The 16701-nt window shown below is 36.9% G+C and overlaps 4 protein-coding genes across 4 annotated transcripts; 2 read left to right on the forward strand and 2 right to left on the reverse strand.

Annotated features, from left to right (window-relative positions):
• The first annotated feature begins 3908 nt into the window (after positions 1 to 3908).
• Positions 3909 to 5430, forward strand: LOC129248846 (uncharacterized). Its single transcript, XM_054888460.1, has one exon. The coding sequence runs from the start codon at positions 3935 to 3937 to the stop codon at positions 5243 to 5245; it is 1311 nt and encodes a 436-aa protein (XP_054744435.1). The 5' UTR covers positions 3909 to 3934; the 3' UTR covers positions 5246 to 5430.
• Positions 5431 to 5517: 87 nt separating this feature from the next.
• Positions 5518 to 8440, reverse strand: LOC129248837 (nucleolar complex protein 3 homolog). Its single transcript, XM_054888453.1, has 5 exons — positions 8337 to 8440; positions 7359 to 8268; positions 6595 to 7294; positions 5898 to 6518; positions 5518 to 5830 (listed from the first exon to the last, which is right to left on the reverse strand). The coding sequence occupies exons 1-5, from the start codon at positions 8343 to 8345 to the stop codon at positions 5590 to 5592; spliced, it is 2481 nt and encodes an 826-aa protein (XP_054744428.1). The 5' UTR covers positions 8346 to 8440; the 3' UTR covers positions 5518 to 5589.
• Positions 8441 to 12792: 4352 nt separating this feature from the next.
• LOC129253317 (G patch domain-containing protein 11) lies at positions 12793 to 13975 on the forward strand. Its single transcript, XM_054891625.1, has 3 exons — positions 12793 to 12999; positions 13051 to 13518; positions 13573 to 13975. The coding sequence occupies exons 1-3, from the start codon at positions 12956 to 12958 to the stop codon at positions 13877 to 13879; spliced, it is 819 nt and encodes a 272-aa protein (XP_054747600.1). The 5' UTR covers positions 12793 to 12955; the 3' UTR covers positions 13880 to 13975.
• On the reverse strand, positions 13941 to 15437 carry LOC129253316 (serine/threonine-protein kinase 16). Its single transcript, XM_054891624.1, has 3 exons — positions 15094 to 15437; positions 14418 to 15012; positions 13941 to 14357 (listed from the first exon to the last, which is right to left on the reverse strand). The coding sequence occupies exons 1-3, from the start codon at positions 15204 to 15206 to the stop codon at positions 14106 to 14108; spliced, it is 960 nt and encodes a 319-aa protein (XP_054747599.1). The 5' UTR covers positions 15207 to 15437; the 3' UTR covers positions 13941 to 14105.
• Positions 15438 to 16701: the final 1264 nt, after the last annotated feature.

Raw genomic sequence — 16701 nt, forward strand, 5'->3', positions numbered from 1 at the left:
CTGCTTTACATGTAAGCGCGTGCTAGAATACATCCGAACCAGACGATGCTAAAGTGTTAAATGTCAAAATGTCGCGGAAACATTTTTGCCCGTGTGAACGCGAATGAAACTTCAAAAGAGAATTTCCAGTGTCTCCCTTCCAGATGTCTCCTCGTGTAAATCGGGTCAATGAGATGGCACCCATCGTGGTCCCGTTACTTTGCGCTCAGCGAATTTGACAACTAGTTACGTGATTTTAGCTCCAGTATGGCCAGATTACCATTTTCGTAACTTGATTTAGCATTTTTTTTTTTTGTTATTTTTATTATTTTTTGTCTCGGAGTTTTAGTTCATTCCACATGACATTTTTCTAGCCTATTCTAATTAAAAGTAATGTTTATAATTTTGTAAAATATACATTTTTTAATATTTATTTAAATAATTCACTCAGTTTTATTTAGCTTTACTTTTTTTTAACATCTGGTGGCATTGGCCGCGTGTGCAGGTGTTGTTGGTGTTCTTCTGCTTTCGGCAGTCAAATCTCTCTCTCGCTACTGCAGTGTTGCCTAGCTTTGGATATAAAAACGCATTAAAATGCCCATTCAAAGAAAATAACCCAACAAATTTTTATTGAATCACTTAAAGAACTTTGTATGCGTGACAAATTGTCTTTAAAATGTGCTTTTTTTTAAATAAATGTGTCATGCTTATGTACAATTTAATTTATGAGGTTTTTTTTAAGCGAGACTCTTTTGTTAAGGGAACGACTTTTTTGCTATATTTGAAGTTTTGTAACTAAATAAAGTACTATTTTTGTAAAAATGTCAGTATGGTTTCTTTAGTATTTTCTTGTTTATTTTTACAGTGAATATAACTCTTAATGTCCTATGTCTCACTAAGGATTGATGACCGGAAGAAACGATTACACCTCTATGGTTTTAATTCGCATTCAATAAATTCAAAGGCTTTTCAAAATGTGTAAAAAGGGTTTCAATCTGAAGAAGAGTTGAGAGAGGGGCATTTAATATTTTTGCATAACCTTAAATGGAGCCAAAAATTAAATTTGCACTTTCAAATTATCAAATTTTATAAGAGTAAAAAAATTTTCATTAGCACTAAAATCTTCTCAGAGTGACCTTTTTTAACCTTTTTTTTGTTTAATAATATCATTTGTTTTTTCACTTAAAGTTTTGGTAGCTTTAAATTAAAAAAAAGAAACAAACACGAAACTTCAAAATTTTCGCATTTTCGGTATAAAAAAGCACTAAATTTATTGCGAAGAGCAAATGGTTGGCAATACTGCACAACTCAGCAAACGTGACATCACGTACGCTCTGATGGGCGCAATCTTGTTTCTATCATTCTTGGAACACACCTGTACCCAAGGTGGATTTATTATAGGTGACAGCCAAGGTGGATTTATTAAGGTGACAGCATTCACCCAGCTGTATTTTTCACCGTAGGTATGGCTTACGTCAAAATGATAGCTTTGTTTGTATGTATTGGTATGTTTACATTTGCTTGCTGATTTTGACGTGATGGTTGGACCAAACGCAACAACAAATACAAGTAGGGTTTTACTTATATGTGTTTGCTGTCACCTGTAATAAATTCGCCTTGGGTGACAGCATTCACCCAGCTGAATTTTTCGCCGTAGGTATGGCTTACGTCAAAATCATATGCTTTGTTTGTATGTATTGGTATGTTTACATTCGTATTGTATTGTATTTTGACTTGATGCTTGTACCAAAGGCAACAACAAATACATGTAGGGTTTTACTTATATGTGGTTGCTGGCACCTATAATAAATTCGCCTTGCCTGTACCTATCCTTTTAGTCACACTGAATTCATTATTCTTTTTCATTCATTATTCAATTTAATTGAACATCGTTATTCATTCTAGAAGCGTTCTTACAAACGACAAGACATATAAAAATAGAGTTCCTTTAGAAGTTATAAGTTTTTATCTTAACTGTCTTGAATTATACATCGGAAATAAAGAGTGTTAATATAAATAAAAAGTACATGTGGGGGTTTTATTCCCCCACAACCTTGATAATTACGAAGAAATCGTTGTTTCCCCCATTTTTATTGGAAATTTATCGAAATCAGCTGGCAAACCCAGACAAAAAAGTATACCAAAGTTAAAAAAAAATCAAATGTTCACTGTTGAGCATTTTCGACTGTTTTCCCTGGAGAAGCGTCTTCCTTTTATCTTTAGGGCTCATAATTGTCGTAGATGCATTTTTACGTAAGCATTTCATCGTATAACTATTGATAAAAACTAAAATCTGTGCAATGCAGTTCTTGCATTTTGGAGCAAAAGAGAAAAGTTTATTAAACCAACAATTAAAAACAAATGTTGGAAGAACAATATATTCGTTACCTTAATGCGCTAGTAATGCTAAATAAACATTTCTTTTTTCGCTTTCGATTTTGTAATGTTGTCATCACAAAGATTTCGTTCAAATGAAAATATAGCTGTCAAAATACCCATAATAAACAATTGGAGGAAATCCGTAAACCATGATTCAATCATAGGAGGTTAGGTAAGGAAGCAGCTTACTATAATTGAATCATGTCCGTAAACGACTTTTACTGAGGTTTCAAAAAATTATGGCAGCAATACTCATGCGAATTTCAATATTACATATTATAATAAGCAATAGGTGGACAAAGCGTTTATGGAAATACGTTCTTTTTCTGTTATATGAATGAATAATTAATAATACCTAACAAACATTTTATTAGAATGTCTACAAACCTGTTTTCTTTGCCGCAATCCATTTTATTTCGTTTTTGCCTTGACGTTTTTCTCCACCTGATCTTTCCAACGCAGAGGAGGTCTTCTTCTTCCTCTGTTACCACCAGCTGGTACCGCATCGAATACTTTCAAAGCCGGAGCGTTTGTATCCATTCGGACGATATGACCCAGCCAACGTAGCCGCTGTATCTTTATCCGCTGCGCTATGCCTATGTCGTCGTAAAGCTCATACAGCTCATCGTTCCATCGTCTGCGATATTCGCCGTTGCCAACGTGCAAAGGTCCAAAAATATTACTCAGAATCTTTCTCTCGAACACACCAAGCGTCGCTTCATCGGATGTTGTCATCGTCCAAGCTTCTGTGCCATACGTTAGAAGGGGCATGATGAGAGTCTTGTAGAGTGCTAGTTTTGTTCGTCGAGAGAGGACTTTACTGCTCAGTTGCCTACTTAGTCCAAAGTAGCACTTGTTGGCAATAGAGATTCTGCGTTGGATTTCAAGCCTGACATTATTAGTTTTTTACAATTTCGAAATTATAACTGTCAACAGTGACGTGGGTGCCGATACGCGAGTGCGCCGACTGTTTGTTTGAAGACAGGAGGTACTTCGTTTTGTCCTCGTTCACCACCAGACTCATTCGCCTTGCCTCTTTATCCAGTTTGGAGAAGGCAGAACTAACAGCGCGGCTGTTAAGGCCGATGATGTCAATATCATCGGCATACGCCAGCAATTGTACGCTCTTATAAAATATTGTGCCTGAGCGATTAAGTTCTGCGGCTCGTACGATGCTCTCCAACATCAGGTTAAAGAAGTAACACGACAGCGAGTCACCCTGTCTGAAACCTCGTTTGGTATCAAACGGCTCGGAGAGGTCCTTCCCAATTCTGACGGCGCTGCTGGTGTTGAGCAACGTAATCTTGCAAAGCCGTATTAGTTTTGTGGGTATACCAAATTCAGACATCCTCTTCGTGCTGTCGAATGCAGCTTTGAAATGGATGAAAAGATGGTGGGCGTCGATTCTCCTTTCGTGGGTCTTTTCCAAGATTTGGCTTTACCGAATTTACCCTGTAAAAATTCACATTGATTCGGTTATTGTGAATTTCACTCAGTGAGAAGCTTTAGAAAAACAAGAACAAATTTAAAAGAATTTAATTTACCGTTACAACACTTTTTCTTCCATGCCGATCAAATGGCTACCCATTTGCAAATATATTTAAATACAGTTGCTAATAAAATTTCCGACTGCATCACTACTTCAAAGCCTCAAAGTACCTTAGATGATAAAGTCATATATTTTCCACCAAAACAAGTGGCGCCTACGAATTGCACTCATCGTATGCACTTGAAAGTTAGTTCTTTGCGGAAAAGCCTAGTAATGCCTCAATCAAAATCACAAGTTAATGAGACTAAGAAACAGCGTCAAAATCGTTTAGTTGCAGAGGCTGAAGCTAGAAGTGAAGCAGCTGGACGAGAACGTTTCGCTATGGTACAACAATTGCTGGCACTGGCAATTTCGAAAACTCTTGATGCTGGCGGATTGGAAGCGCTACAAAATATTGGCTACGAAATCGGACAAAGTGGTACTGCTGTTGGGTTACAAATGAATGATCATCGATCTGGATTTGATACGCCAAGTGATACATCGGGATTATCGAAAGGAGCGCGAAAACGTTTGCGACGTCGCCAGAGGGAAGCACAGCTTGCTATAACTAAGACGGTTGCGGCGAAGGCGTGCACAGGTTCCTTAACGGATAATGGAAAATCCCAAAAATCGCAAATTTCACTGAACGCCGATATGACGAAATCTCTGGGCATCGAACAATCACCTCCAAACGTACCTGTACTATCAGGTATGCTTTACGAGCTGGCCGTGCAATTTCGCACTGAAATTCGCTTATTGCAAATGCTTTTCGACTCTGAATTGGATCAGAATTCGAAGGTGGCAAATAAGGATCAGCTAATTGTTGCTGAGATAACTCTTGCAAACAATAGTCCAATAACATCAGAGGCTTTCAAATTCATGCGCTCTGTAATCCTTAGCACTCTTGAAAAATATCAGAAATTGAAAAAAGCTACACCTATATTCTACAGCATGACCCATAATCACACTTACATAAATATTTTATGCGAAGACGAGTATTCATTCCAGTGTTTGAAAGATTCCACTGGCCGAATGCAAGCCTTGGGAAGTGTGTGCTTGTATCCATTACAGCCAAATGCAGTTCGATTGTATTGTTATAGCGTTATTTATACAGGCATTATAAATGATCCAATGAAGTTTCTGTTGCAAGTGCGTTTGCATGCGCCAAAAATGCGGACGGATCACTGGATTGTGGCAAGCAGCAAAGTGTGCATAAAAGAAAAGGGAGAAACACAGTTTTTATTTTTAGTGGACGAACTATCGGCGCTGGCGTTGGAATATCAACATTGTAATAGGCTGTTTATCTGCTTGGAAGAAGCATCGTTCCACAACCATGGACAATTGCCGAATTTTCTTTAAGTGCTCCATTTAAGTGGGCACTTTCGAAGTGGAAAGTATAATTTACTTCATATACAGACATATGTTTTAAGTAAAAAACCAAAATTTTCTTTTACAAAAATAATTATACCTTTGAGCAAAGTAAAAAACCAAAATTTTCTTTTACAAAAATAATTATACCTTTGACATGGATTTCATAACTCTTACTTTTGAAGTTTCTCTTATATATACACAGCTTTCACTGAATTATTTTAGACATATTTTCAATAAACGTCGTTAAGAAAGTTTCACCGTTTTCTTTTTCCTATTATCATTTTTAACAAATCTTTATTAATATTCATTGCTTGCAGAATTTAAGGAAAAAACTAACAACTATTAACCAAGGCATCGTAAAAATTTAATTCGGTGCTATTTCTATGCTTCGACGTGGTTTTTGCTGTGCACTCTCCAGCTTGCAAAAGGCTCTTGCAAAGTGGTTTGAAATCAGAATTTATAAACTGGTGTTTGCCCTTTTTGATTTTTGGCTCAGCCTGCTTCGGCACCGGTATAACTGGGTTAAACGCCATCTGCGTGCTATCGAACTGATCGTAGAGTTCATGGGACGATCTGTGAAATAATGAAATGTAGTAAAAAATTATGAAGAAAACTTATTCAAGCCAAATTTAACACTAACAGTTTGCCAATTTCGGGTGGCAATGCTCCCTCTCCTGATGCAGGCACACCACTTGCTATGTGCATGGCCATTTTACGCACCGTTGGGTGGTAGTGACGTGAAAGCATGGTCAGCTCATACAGCGCTGTGCTTGAGGCATTGCAATACTCGGGATCCTCCAACTCAGGATTATAATTACCTGACCCTACACTAGTATCCGTGTCAAGTAAAATATCCAAGACAGATGTCAATTGGAAAGTCGTCTTTATAGTGCCTAGTGTTGCCAAAGTGCCATGATGTAATAGATGCATGCTGAGCATTAGTAAACGTTTTATAAATGCCATTAAACGTTGCTGGCTCATATTGCGTCGCCTTTTTACTAAAACTTCTTCCAATGTGTTAAGTATAATACGAAAATCATCATGATTCTTTCCCGCATCCACTGTAAGCATATTCTTGTAGAAGTGCTGATAAAAACGTATTGGATCAATATTCAGTACTTCGCCCTGGCCGGAGAGTATGACGAAAATTGTTTTTATGCAATGTAGTTGTTCGCGATAACCGAGATCCATTCCTTCTAGGATGCGATTCAAGACCTCTATGAGGTCAGAGAAGAAATCCATGTTGATCACATGTGCAAATCTGTAAAAATTAAAGCATACAAGTATATTTTAATATGTGTTTATGTATTTTAATATGTATATAAAAGTGTACGCACTCTGCTAAACCCTCCAAAATAGCGCTCAACACTTTAGATGTTGGGTCGTTTTTCAGGACACGGAAATAAATTGTAAACACCATTTTGGTTATTTCCGTGAGTTTGTAAAATTTCGTTTGTTTATTTTCTTCCGCACGTGTTTCGTCCAGCTCTCTATTCACTTCGGCCATTTTTTTTCGCCTTTTACGCTCTTTCTTTGACAAGCTCATTAATCGCTGCCGATGCGCCTCTAACTTCTTTTGTTTTAACTCGTTCTCCTTCTCTGCATCTAAATTTACATTTTTTATTTTAAGTGAAAGCAAACAAGTCAGACATTCCACATGCACATTTGGCAGTTTTGTCTTTATGAGATGGTTTAAGCGCCTCACAATGAACAATGTCATATCCAATTTCTTATCAATGGCGAAAACCGTACGGAAACATTTATTGATTGCTTCACGCATATTCTGATAACGGCAGTTTGACATGTAGACCAGCAGTTGTGCGACATTCTGTACATAATTGAAATATGGATGCGCAACAAGTAAATCACACATACTTTGCACTGCTACTTCTGCCATTTTTATAGCCTGTGGAGTAACTCGCCCTTGGCCACGTTTATTCACCGCAGCTGTGAGTTTTTCAAGCTTTGTTAGGAATTTCTTGAATTGCTGCAACAGCGCGTTTTCATACGTCACTCGTTCCAAGGTGGCTTTGCGCACTATATTGATTTAAAATAAATGGTATAAAATTATTGTGTTGCATTAAAAATTTCACATACTTACAGGTTTGCATCTTTGTGTCGACTTGCCCAACTCGATATTCTGGCAAAATATCCTTAAATATTTCGGTCGCCGACAATATCGCCAGCTTGCGTACTGTTAGAAGATTTGGCACATCAGCCGCATTTGTCTCTTCCATTAGCTCATATAGAGCGTTGAAGTTTCGCATCTTGTCCTCTGGCTTTTCTAATAGACCTGAACAAATAATTCCAATGCGATATTTCTGCCGCTCAAGTTCTTGTTGTCGTGCGATGAGCAGATCAGTAGTGGAAATTAGTTTTTTCTCCGGCTCGGGCAAGGCGCTACTATCACCAATTTCATTAATCACGTCATCGTCGCTGTCTTCGTAGATAACATTTTCATTATTATCCTCGTCCACCTCCTCCTCTTCTTCATCTGAGTTACGCTTTATTTTTGGCTTTGGTATGTAGTCTACTTCAGTACTTCGCGTTATAATTTGGCCATCCCGACTTTTTATTGGCAGCAGATTGATTTTAACTTTTTTCTTATCATTCTCTTCAACTGCCTTGGTCGTGTATGCTTTTTCTAAGCCAACAGAATCTTTCTCCTCACTAAAATCGCCAGCATTTTTTCGTTTACGTTGTTTATTTATGCCCTTTTCATGCAAATATTCCAAATCATCGCCGTCCAGCATATCGCCGATGTTTTCCACCACTTCGGAAGGATCCAAATCGTCTTCATCATTGCCAAGGGGATCATTGCTATAATCAATTCTTTGTTTGCGTTTCTGGGGCAATTGTTCACGTTTTTTCGCCCGTTGTCGGAATATATTTTGTTTTCTATCCTTGGCTGCTTTCTGTTGGGCTAACTTGTGTTGTTGTTGATTGGAGAGAGGAGTCTTCTTCGCCTTGAGATGCGCGCTCCGCTTCACAGCACTAATTTTTACTTTTTTCTGTTTATTAGATAAAAATTGTTATTAATTTAACTTTGCAAATATTTTAGTGCTTCTTTATTACAAACCGTGACCATTTCATCTACAAAATCTACAAAGTCCTATGAAAAATATTTTATGAATCGAAAACATACACTAGAGGCGAATTCATAGATTCGCCCCGAAACCACACGTGCGCGAGAGCAAACTCACATACAATGCTGCCACTTAGGCAAACTTTATAACACCCGGTTTCCGTTAGCGATTACTCACTTTTAGATGCATCTCTAACGAGAAATTAATACTTACACGCTCATTATTAAGGAGCGATAAGTAGCAAGAATTTTTTTTTTGTAAAATATTGTATATCCACCAAATGTTATTTTGAGGATTCGAAAGATTCAACGATTGTACTTACACGAAATTTATTCTTTGATATTTTCTAGTAATTAAAAAATTCGGTCACTGATTATCATTTGTCGCGCACATTCCAGGTGCTGTTATTCCTATAGCAACAAGCACCTACAGCTTTATATAAATTCTGCTAAGTGCACACTTGTGTTACCTTAAGAAGAATTCTTTGTACACATTATTTACATCGCGTTATATAGAAAAACACGCCAGAAAAGTGGAAAGGGGGGAATGTTATATTTGGTTATACCTTTTAAATTTTAGTCACTGAACAACTGGAAGATATGGCATGCGCTTGTTTGTGACTTCCTACATATTTTGTGGATAACAAAACTTATCAAGTAGCAACGACATTAGAATACGAAAGAGAAACGAAATAGGAACGAAATTTACTGAAACGTTAATTTTGATACCACGGTTAAATTTATTACCACCCAAGAATAGACCTGAAAGTATTCATTTTAACATTGTTGTTAATGGGTTAAAAAAATTCTGTGTTTTAACTTTGATATTATTAAATATCTGTCGAGTAAACGTTCACTCATCGGCTTTGTTCAGCTGATAAATATCATCAAGGCTCATCGGTCATCTGCCATTCGCTATTATCTTTGTACTTTTCTAATGCCTGCAAATAATAATATTCGAATAACATTTTGCCTGAATCTGGACTATCTGTTATAGGCCCCTATTATGAGCTGGATTCGATCTTCGATATTCGTTGGTTGTCGAAGATCGAAAATCGAATGTCAATTTGGTATTATGAGCGGTGCAGCGCTGTCCAAATTTTCGTTGTATACCGAATTTAGAGTCGAATGCAATTTTGCTTTCGATTGTATCGAGCGTATTGTGGGAAAACTTGTTAAAATGTAAGTTGTTTGCGATTCTTTATGGTTTTATAGTAACCAAATAATAAATATATAATTTTGTTAGTTTTATGCAGGTCGAAAGTCGTGAGTACCAAACAGCAATTAGAAATGCTAGTTTCATTAATGGAAGAGAATCCACAATTCGCAAAAGGGATTTGCACCAAAGTTCAAGCAGCAAAAAAATGGGAGGAATTTACAACGGAGCTGAATTGCTTGGGACCACCAGTTAGAACGGCAGCAAAATGGATTAAGGTTAGTAATGGTTTTTTTTTTGAGAAAGGCTAGTTGCATTAATGGAAGAGAATCCACAATTCGCAAAAGGGACTCCCACCAAAGTACAAGCAGCAAAAAAATGGGAGGAATTTACAACGGAGCTGAATTGCTTGGGACCACCAGTTAGACGGCAGCAAAATGGATTAAGGTTAATAATAGTTTTTTTTTGTGATGTTTATAGAAATACATTTTTATTTTCCCTTGGCAGGTATGGGCTGAAATACGTAGAGGAACTGAAATACATATTTTTTTCGAATGATGAATAATTGAATAAAGAAAATTTATAACAAAAATAAAACAGAAACTGTGGCGTAAAGGTTTCTATTTAATACTTTTTAGATTTTTCTAATTAATATTCTAAGAATTGAACTCTTCATCTGGAAGTTGAACATTATAAAACAAGCAAATGTTGTGCAAAGCTGCACACACATTAATAATTTGTGTTGCTTGTCTTGGAGAATAGTGAAGAGCTCTTGGCTCGGGTGCACTGCTGCAACTGGTTTTCTGTACTGGACAGTACGTTCATAAACGCCTCTTTAGACAATCTAAAGTTCTTTAAAAAACTGTAAGAAAATTTCTGTAATATTAAGTAAGTCAACACATTTTGAAAATACTAAACTTACTCAGTGGAAGCCATTTGAAGGGGGTTGGATGCGCCCCTCAGCTGTTTTCTACATCTAGCTAGTTCCACTAATCTTTTATCGACCGATGAATCATCGAACCACAACTCCGTTGTACTCATTTTCACAAAAAATACTTTTTTTAACTTTTAAAAATGTTGTTAGCAAAGAATTTCAACACAATCGGTTTTTCTTTTATATTGATTTGCTGTATCAGCTGAGAAAAATTATCTATTGTAAATGCGTCGAGCGATCGAAATTCACAATAGTCCTATTCTTCAACGAATGAGCACCATAATACCAAATGAAAATTCGTTCGATCAGCACTTTCGACTATAGTCGAAGATCGAATGTTGCTCATAATAAGGGCCATAAAAGACAACATTAAAGATGTTTAAGCAAACTTCATCTCAACTTCATGATGAGCTTATATTTTGCTTTGAAAAAGGACTTTCCCTCAGCTCTGAAGATTCCATTATCTATTTAGTGCATCATGCTTGAAGTTACTGCACTCCGCAAATCGTCGGACGGGCAGCTTATTTTCCAAAACTGTTTAAAAGAAACCCACGCTTGCTTTACTGTAGTGGAAGAAAATGAAACCCCCATATCGTACGGTCTACTGTTTCGCTTTTGGTTTATATGAAGCTATTGCAGTTCTTGAATCTGTTCACTGCTCCAAACAAAATGAAGGAAGTTCCTTCATCTGTACTGGCAGTTTGAGTTGTTTCTGTTCTTCGTTAAATGTTATATGTATCTGTAGGCCAATAACTCAGCAATTATACACAATTACAATCACCACTATTCGTTTATAAATCCTAATCGCAGTAAACCAGATTTTGGGACATCGCACTTAGTTATATGACCCGCTTATAGTAGACCTCGCATTGGTTACACCATCAACACAAATTTATATATATTGGATAGTAATCGCCCCTTGCTCGTTTCGTGAGTTTTGTGTTAATGTGATATTAATACCACAGATTTGTAAATTTCAGCAATGTTGATCCTTTTCTGCTGTTAATGACTCCAACCACCAACAACTTATTTAAAACCTAAACGTTCTTAAAGCATTGAACGTCACCGTATTTAAACCACATATGCTGCACAAGTGAGCCGCAAGCGCATGCTTCTGCGTAGTTAAGTTTGTATAATAAATTTCAAAAAAATATGCAGGCTTTATTATGTAAGCTTCACTAAAATAATTAAAAAAAGAGGTTGTCTGTAAAGTCGGTTTACTGAGGGTAGTTTAACGTGACAACGTCATAAGAAAATACTGATGTAATGGTAGCAATTTTCAAAACAAAATTTTAATTTTATTTGTTTGATAGGTATTTTGTATGGATATAGAGAAGGAGGTAAATGGAATCGCAACGGAATTGATCAATTTACATTTACACAAACGTGAAAAATGACGAAACATTTATCAAATTCATGAAAGATATGTTCAATTTCGATTGTGCATCAGACGTTAATAAGTCAACAACACTAAGAGGCAGCATCACCGATTTGCCTTTTTCAAGAAACATTACACTCGAAACACCCCCTTTCATTTCCTACTTTTACTATCATCGTCCTATTCTCAACAGAGAAATGGTTGATTACCATGCACACAGGAAGAAGGCATATGCAAATACAAATATATGAATTTATAAACATATGCGCATATACATACATATATATGCTCACTCAAGTAGGAGAGAGCCAGATGTCGAACATTGCCGAATGCGGGGGCCGATTGTGCTTTTTGTCGTTCGTTCCGCAGTTCAAGCAAGGTAACGGCGGATGAGCAAGATAACTACGATGGAGCAATATAAGGCCACATAGATAAGCGAATTATAAGACGTTATTACGTAAAAAAAAAAAAAAGTCCTTAATTAGTTAAAAAATGTAGTGAGAAGAAAAAAAAAACCATAAAATTATTAACTGGTTTTGGAACTGTAGCAGTATAAGCTACAAAATACATGTATTCAAGTTTCTTTCACGACGTGACAACTATTTATTGTAATATAGGAAGTCTAGTATTTATTTATTTAATACTATTTATAACTCAAGAGAGCGGAAGTACTTTACCCGGTAAACCGTTTTTTACCTAAAATCTTTTGTAATGATGAAAAATAAGTATTTGCTATAGCTGTTTCGCTTCCGATAAATTCACAGAATGCCTTGGATTAGTGAACGCTAACGGGGACAGTATGTAAGGAAATGAAATTAAAAACTACAGGCAATAGTTAAAATAAACTTGAAACATTTATTTTGCAGGCAATCTATATTCAAAACTCATCTAACTGCAAACACTTAATGGAAAACTTGAAAACAGAGATAAGGTGGCATCTCATTTCTAATCAGCTGTTATCTCAGTTTGTAAGTGAATTCGGAAACACAACATTCGCCTAGTTGTTGACAGTTGTCGTCAAAACTCAACACTTTGCCGTTTTGTTATATTTAATTAATAGTGTAATATTAATACCCAGGTACGAAAATAGTTTTCTTACAGAAAACGATTTACAAAATATATCGCTTCAACAAACTGCATTCATTATGTCGGATGATGATGATTACATGTCGGACAAGTTTATTTCTGGGTAAGGACATTCTCACTTCACCTATCCATGTTATTATTTTCATGCTTCCAGAGATGTTCGTCCAAGCCTAATACAACAGTCGAATAAAAAACGGCAAATAGCCATGGAACAAAGCAGAAAGGATCATATTAAACGTCAAAAGCAGGAGAGTATGGAACGTAGAGGAATAGTTAACAACAAAATATTGGAAGAGTCGTTGAATAAACCCATTGAGGAACAAAACAAAGGTTTCCAAATGCTTGCTAAAATGGGCTATAAGCGTGGGCAAGCATTGGGTAAGGAAACCGCAGGTAGTAAAACCGAAGCTCGACTAACCGAGCCGATTGGTATTAGCATAAAGTCCGATCGTGGTGGTTTGGGTCGCGAAACAGCGTTACGGGATTTAGCCGAGCGGCGAAGGCAGATACAAGAGCAACAGCTCCAGAATCAACTTACTGGAGGTGAAGCAGTTTCGGTGGAGGAATTTCGGAGAAGGGCGCAACAGAGAGCAGACGAGCGGTTTGCAATTGGCGCTTTAAAGTTAACGAAATCGCGTGCTTTATTTGTCTTTATTTTAATATATTAATGTTGCAGACGCTGTCAGCTTACCTGTGAAACGCTAGATATAGAGAATAACATAAAAGAACCCGAGTTATCGTGGTTTTGGCCGGGCGGCAACACAGAATTGAATGAAGAAGTAGCAGGAGAAAAGGAACCAAAAGACTCTGTGCTAACAGACGACGCCAGTACGGAAGAAGAATTCACACATGTAGAGAGACTTGAAATGCTTACTAGTTATTTGCGAACATCATACAAGTTTTGTTTTTGGTGTGGAGTGTGCTATAAAGATCAACAAGATATGACTAGCAATTGTCCGGGAAAATTGCGCGAAGATCATTAAATATTAAAATTTCAGATTAATAGTCATTTTGCAGATTTAACTTAAATATTAATATACTTTAATTGCAATAAAAATAGAAATTTACGTTAACCTAAATTTTCAAATTTCTTTGTTCCATGTATAAATACTACATTATCTTATTATAATCAAGTTTTTTTTTTTAATTTCGGTCAGAATGGCATACGAGGTGTATAAAAGTTTAACAATTGTAGTTTTTCTATTTTTGCTAAACACGTTCATCTAACTTATGTATTAAATCTTGAGTTTTTTCAATAACACTATATATAAATGGTCGTTCCATGGGATCCATACGAAGCATATATTTAATTAAATCGTGCATATCTTCTGAATATATGGAATTTTCAGGAATGTTGATGTTACCGTTCAGTACCGCCAAAGCCACACTATCACCTTTCTCATACACCGAATCAAAGGGGCAGTGGAAAAAGCACGTTGCATAAAGTACGCAACCAAGACTCTGAAAAAACAAAACAAATTTATTCGAATTTTTTACATTCAAATGTCAACTGTAACCAACCCAAATATCTGTGCGTTCATCTACAGTGGAATATGACTTTACAGAAAATAACTCTGGTGCACGATACACAATCGAGCTACGTTCCTCTGCTTCGTCCTGCAGTCGCTGTGCTTCACTCTGCCCACATATTTGTAAACGCGCCTCAGTCATGGAGCCTAAATCGACAATTATCGGTTCAAAGGTGTCAGACAAACAAATATTTGCAGTCTTAAGGTCGCGATGTGCCAGCGGCACTGGCTTTGTTTCATGCATCGCTCTTACACCATTGCAGATGCCAAGGAAGACCTGTAGTATTTGCGCTTCCGACATATAATCGCCCTTGCGCGCGCGCATCTGCAAATGATCTGCCAGTGAGCCATTTTTATAGTAGGGTAGCACTATGTACAGGTCACTCGTTGTATTGATGACAATATCAGCAGATCCTTTTAGCTCATAGTCTATAACTTTGATTACGTTTTCCGAATCGATACGCCGACAATTCTCGATTTCACGCAATGCTATATTTTGGTCATCGATGCTGTGACAAGTGATGCGCTTCACCGCGTACAGTTTGTGTGTTACAGCATTTTCCGCCAAGTCTATCAAACTAAATCCACTGCAAGATTGCCGAGTAGGTGTGTTATGGTATGTGACTAACTGATCGGTTCTATTAACGGTTTTTACCGTAAAAACTTACCCCTGCGCCAGTCGATCGCGTATAATATATTTAGTGCCTTTGATGAGTACCGTCTCTTTGGAGCAGAAGAGACAACCTCTTTTCATTATTAACGTCCATCCTAAGCTGTTCATGATGTGGTGGTAGGATAGATATTTAGTTGGCGGTTGATCTAAGCAATGTGTTAGGACTTAATCGATAAAAAAAATTTGTAAATTTTCACTAATTATACTAACTACTGACAAAACAAACAGTAATTTTTTAAAAGAAAACAAGATAAAATATCGAATCAGCGCAGGGTAAATTAACGCAAAATTTCGTGGTAACAAATCACTGATTTCCATTTGGTCAGCAAACAGCTGACATCAAAGCGAATTCATGTACTGATTGGCTGCTGTTCAATTAGCATTGTCAAGCACTGGCACAGGGTGTAAATGGCAAATGGTATTAACAACTTTGCAAAAAACTTCGTAGAAGATGACTTCGGTAGAGCAACAAATATTATACAATTTACATGTATTTTGCTCTTACAATTTTGTGGTTTGAATATCGCAATTGCTATGAGTATGTAAACAAGCAAATAAGGCAGCAACTTAGAAGTAGAGGATTTGACATACTAACCATCGAATTGAAAGAAAAAACAAATCAGCTAGTATATCGCGGGGATTCTACTGTTTCCGTGGCGCCGCAATCTGACGTCGGATTCTTATAGAACTCGACAAAAGAAAACGAAATGAACAAGTAAAATTTTTTGATATTTCGCTTAGTTTTCGAGATATTGAATAAAAAAGGTCTCAAAATGCCCTTTGGAACTTCACTATAATTTGCCTATTACACTATATATTTTTTAACACTTCACTAAAATTCACGAAATATACACCCACACGCGTGGTTTTACTTATTTTTATCCTTATATTCGAATTATTTTTATTAAAATAAAATGCAAATGCATTTGTCCATGCAGTCACTTTCCAATTTTAAACGCGAAGAAGAAGAAGATTGGAATGACAACAGTATGGTGTTGCCGGATGCCAGCAAATAAAGCAAAAATATGAACAAAAATTAAGTATTTAAGTTTAGTGTTAATGTTGGGGATGGGGGTTATTGTGCCTCTTTATTATATACATGCATATGATGTTTTAATTTTGGGTTCAATGGTTTTAATACGGAAAGAAGTTCTACGCAAAAATACTGTGGATTGCGTAGCCGGAGTTGGACTGATGAGGGTTATTTTTTTGAAGCGCGGCCGAAGGCCGCCCACGTGAAAAGAAGTTCTACGCAAAAATACTGTGGATTGCGTAGCCGGAGTAGGACTGATGAGGGTTATTTTTTTGAAGCGCGGCCGAAGGTCGCCCACGCGAAAAGGAGTTCTACGCAAAAATACTGTGGATTGCGTAGCCGGAGTAGGACTAATGAGGGTTATTTTTTTGAAGCGCGGCCGAAGGCCACCCACGCGAAAAGGAGTTCTACGCAAAAATACTGTGGATTGCGTAGCCGGAGTAGGACTGATGAGGGTTATTTTTTTGAAGCGCGGCCGAAGGCCGCCCACGCGAAAAGGAGTTCTACGCAAAAATACTGTGTTAATTAATTTAATTTTAATTACTTTATTATTTTTTGAGATACGCTTAA

This window comes from Anastrepha obliqua, chromosome 1 (genome assembly GCF_027943255.1).
Source record: "Anastrepha obliqua isolate idAnaObli1 chromosome 1, idAnaObli1_1.0, whole genome shotgun sequence".
Taxonomy (NCBI): Eukaryota; Metazoa; Arthropoda; class Insecta; order Diptera; family Tephritidae; genus Anastrepha; species Anastrepha obliqua.

Excerpts from the sequence above, each read along its gene's own strand:
- LOC129248846 (XM_054888460.1), top strand. The coding sequence starts at position 3,935 with ATGGCTACCCATTTGCAAATATATTTAAATACAGTTGCTAATAAAATT.
- LOC129248837 (XM_054888453.1), bottom strand. Across the intron at positions 7,295-7,358 it reads CGACACAAAGATGCAAACCT|TGCGCAAAGCCACCTTGGAA; the intron begins GTAAGTATGTGA and ends AAATCAATATAG. Across the intron at positions 5,831-5,897 it reads CCACCCGAAATTGGCAAACT|ATCGTCCCATGAACTCTACG; the intron begins GTTAGTGTTAAA and ends ATTATTTCACAG.
- LOC129253317 (XM_054891625.1), top strand. The coding sequence starts at position 12,956 with ATGTCGGATGATGATGATTACATGTCGGACAAGTTTATTTCTGG. Across the intron at positions 13,000-13,050 it reads TCGGACAAGTTTATTTCTGG|AGATGTTCGTCCAAGCCTAA; the intron begins GTAAGGACATTC and ends TCATGCTTCCAG. Across the intron at positions 13,519-13,572 it reads TTTGCAATTGGCGCTTTAAA|ACGCTGTCAGCTTACCTGTG; the intron begins GTTAACGAAATC and ends TTAATGTTGCAG.
- LOC129253316 (XM_054891624.1), bottom strand. The coding sequence starts at position 15,206 with ATGAACAGCTTAGGATGGACGTTAATAATGAAAAGAGGTTGTCTCTTC. Across the intron at positions 15,013-15,093 it reads CGCGATCGACTGGCGCAGGG|TGGATTTAGTTTGATAGACT; the intron begins GTAAGTTTTTAC and ends GCAATCTTGCAG. Across the intron at positions 14,358-14,417 it reads ATGAACGCACAGATATTTGG|AGTCTTGGTTGCGTACTTTA; the intron begins GTTGGTTACAGT and ends TTGTTTTTTCAG.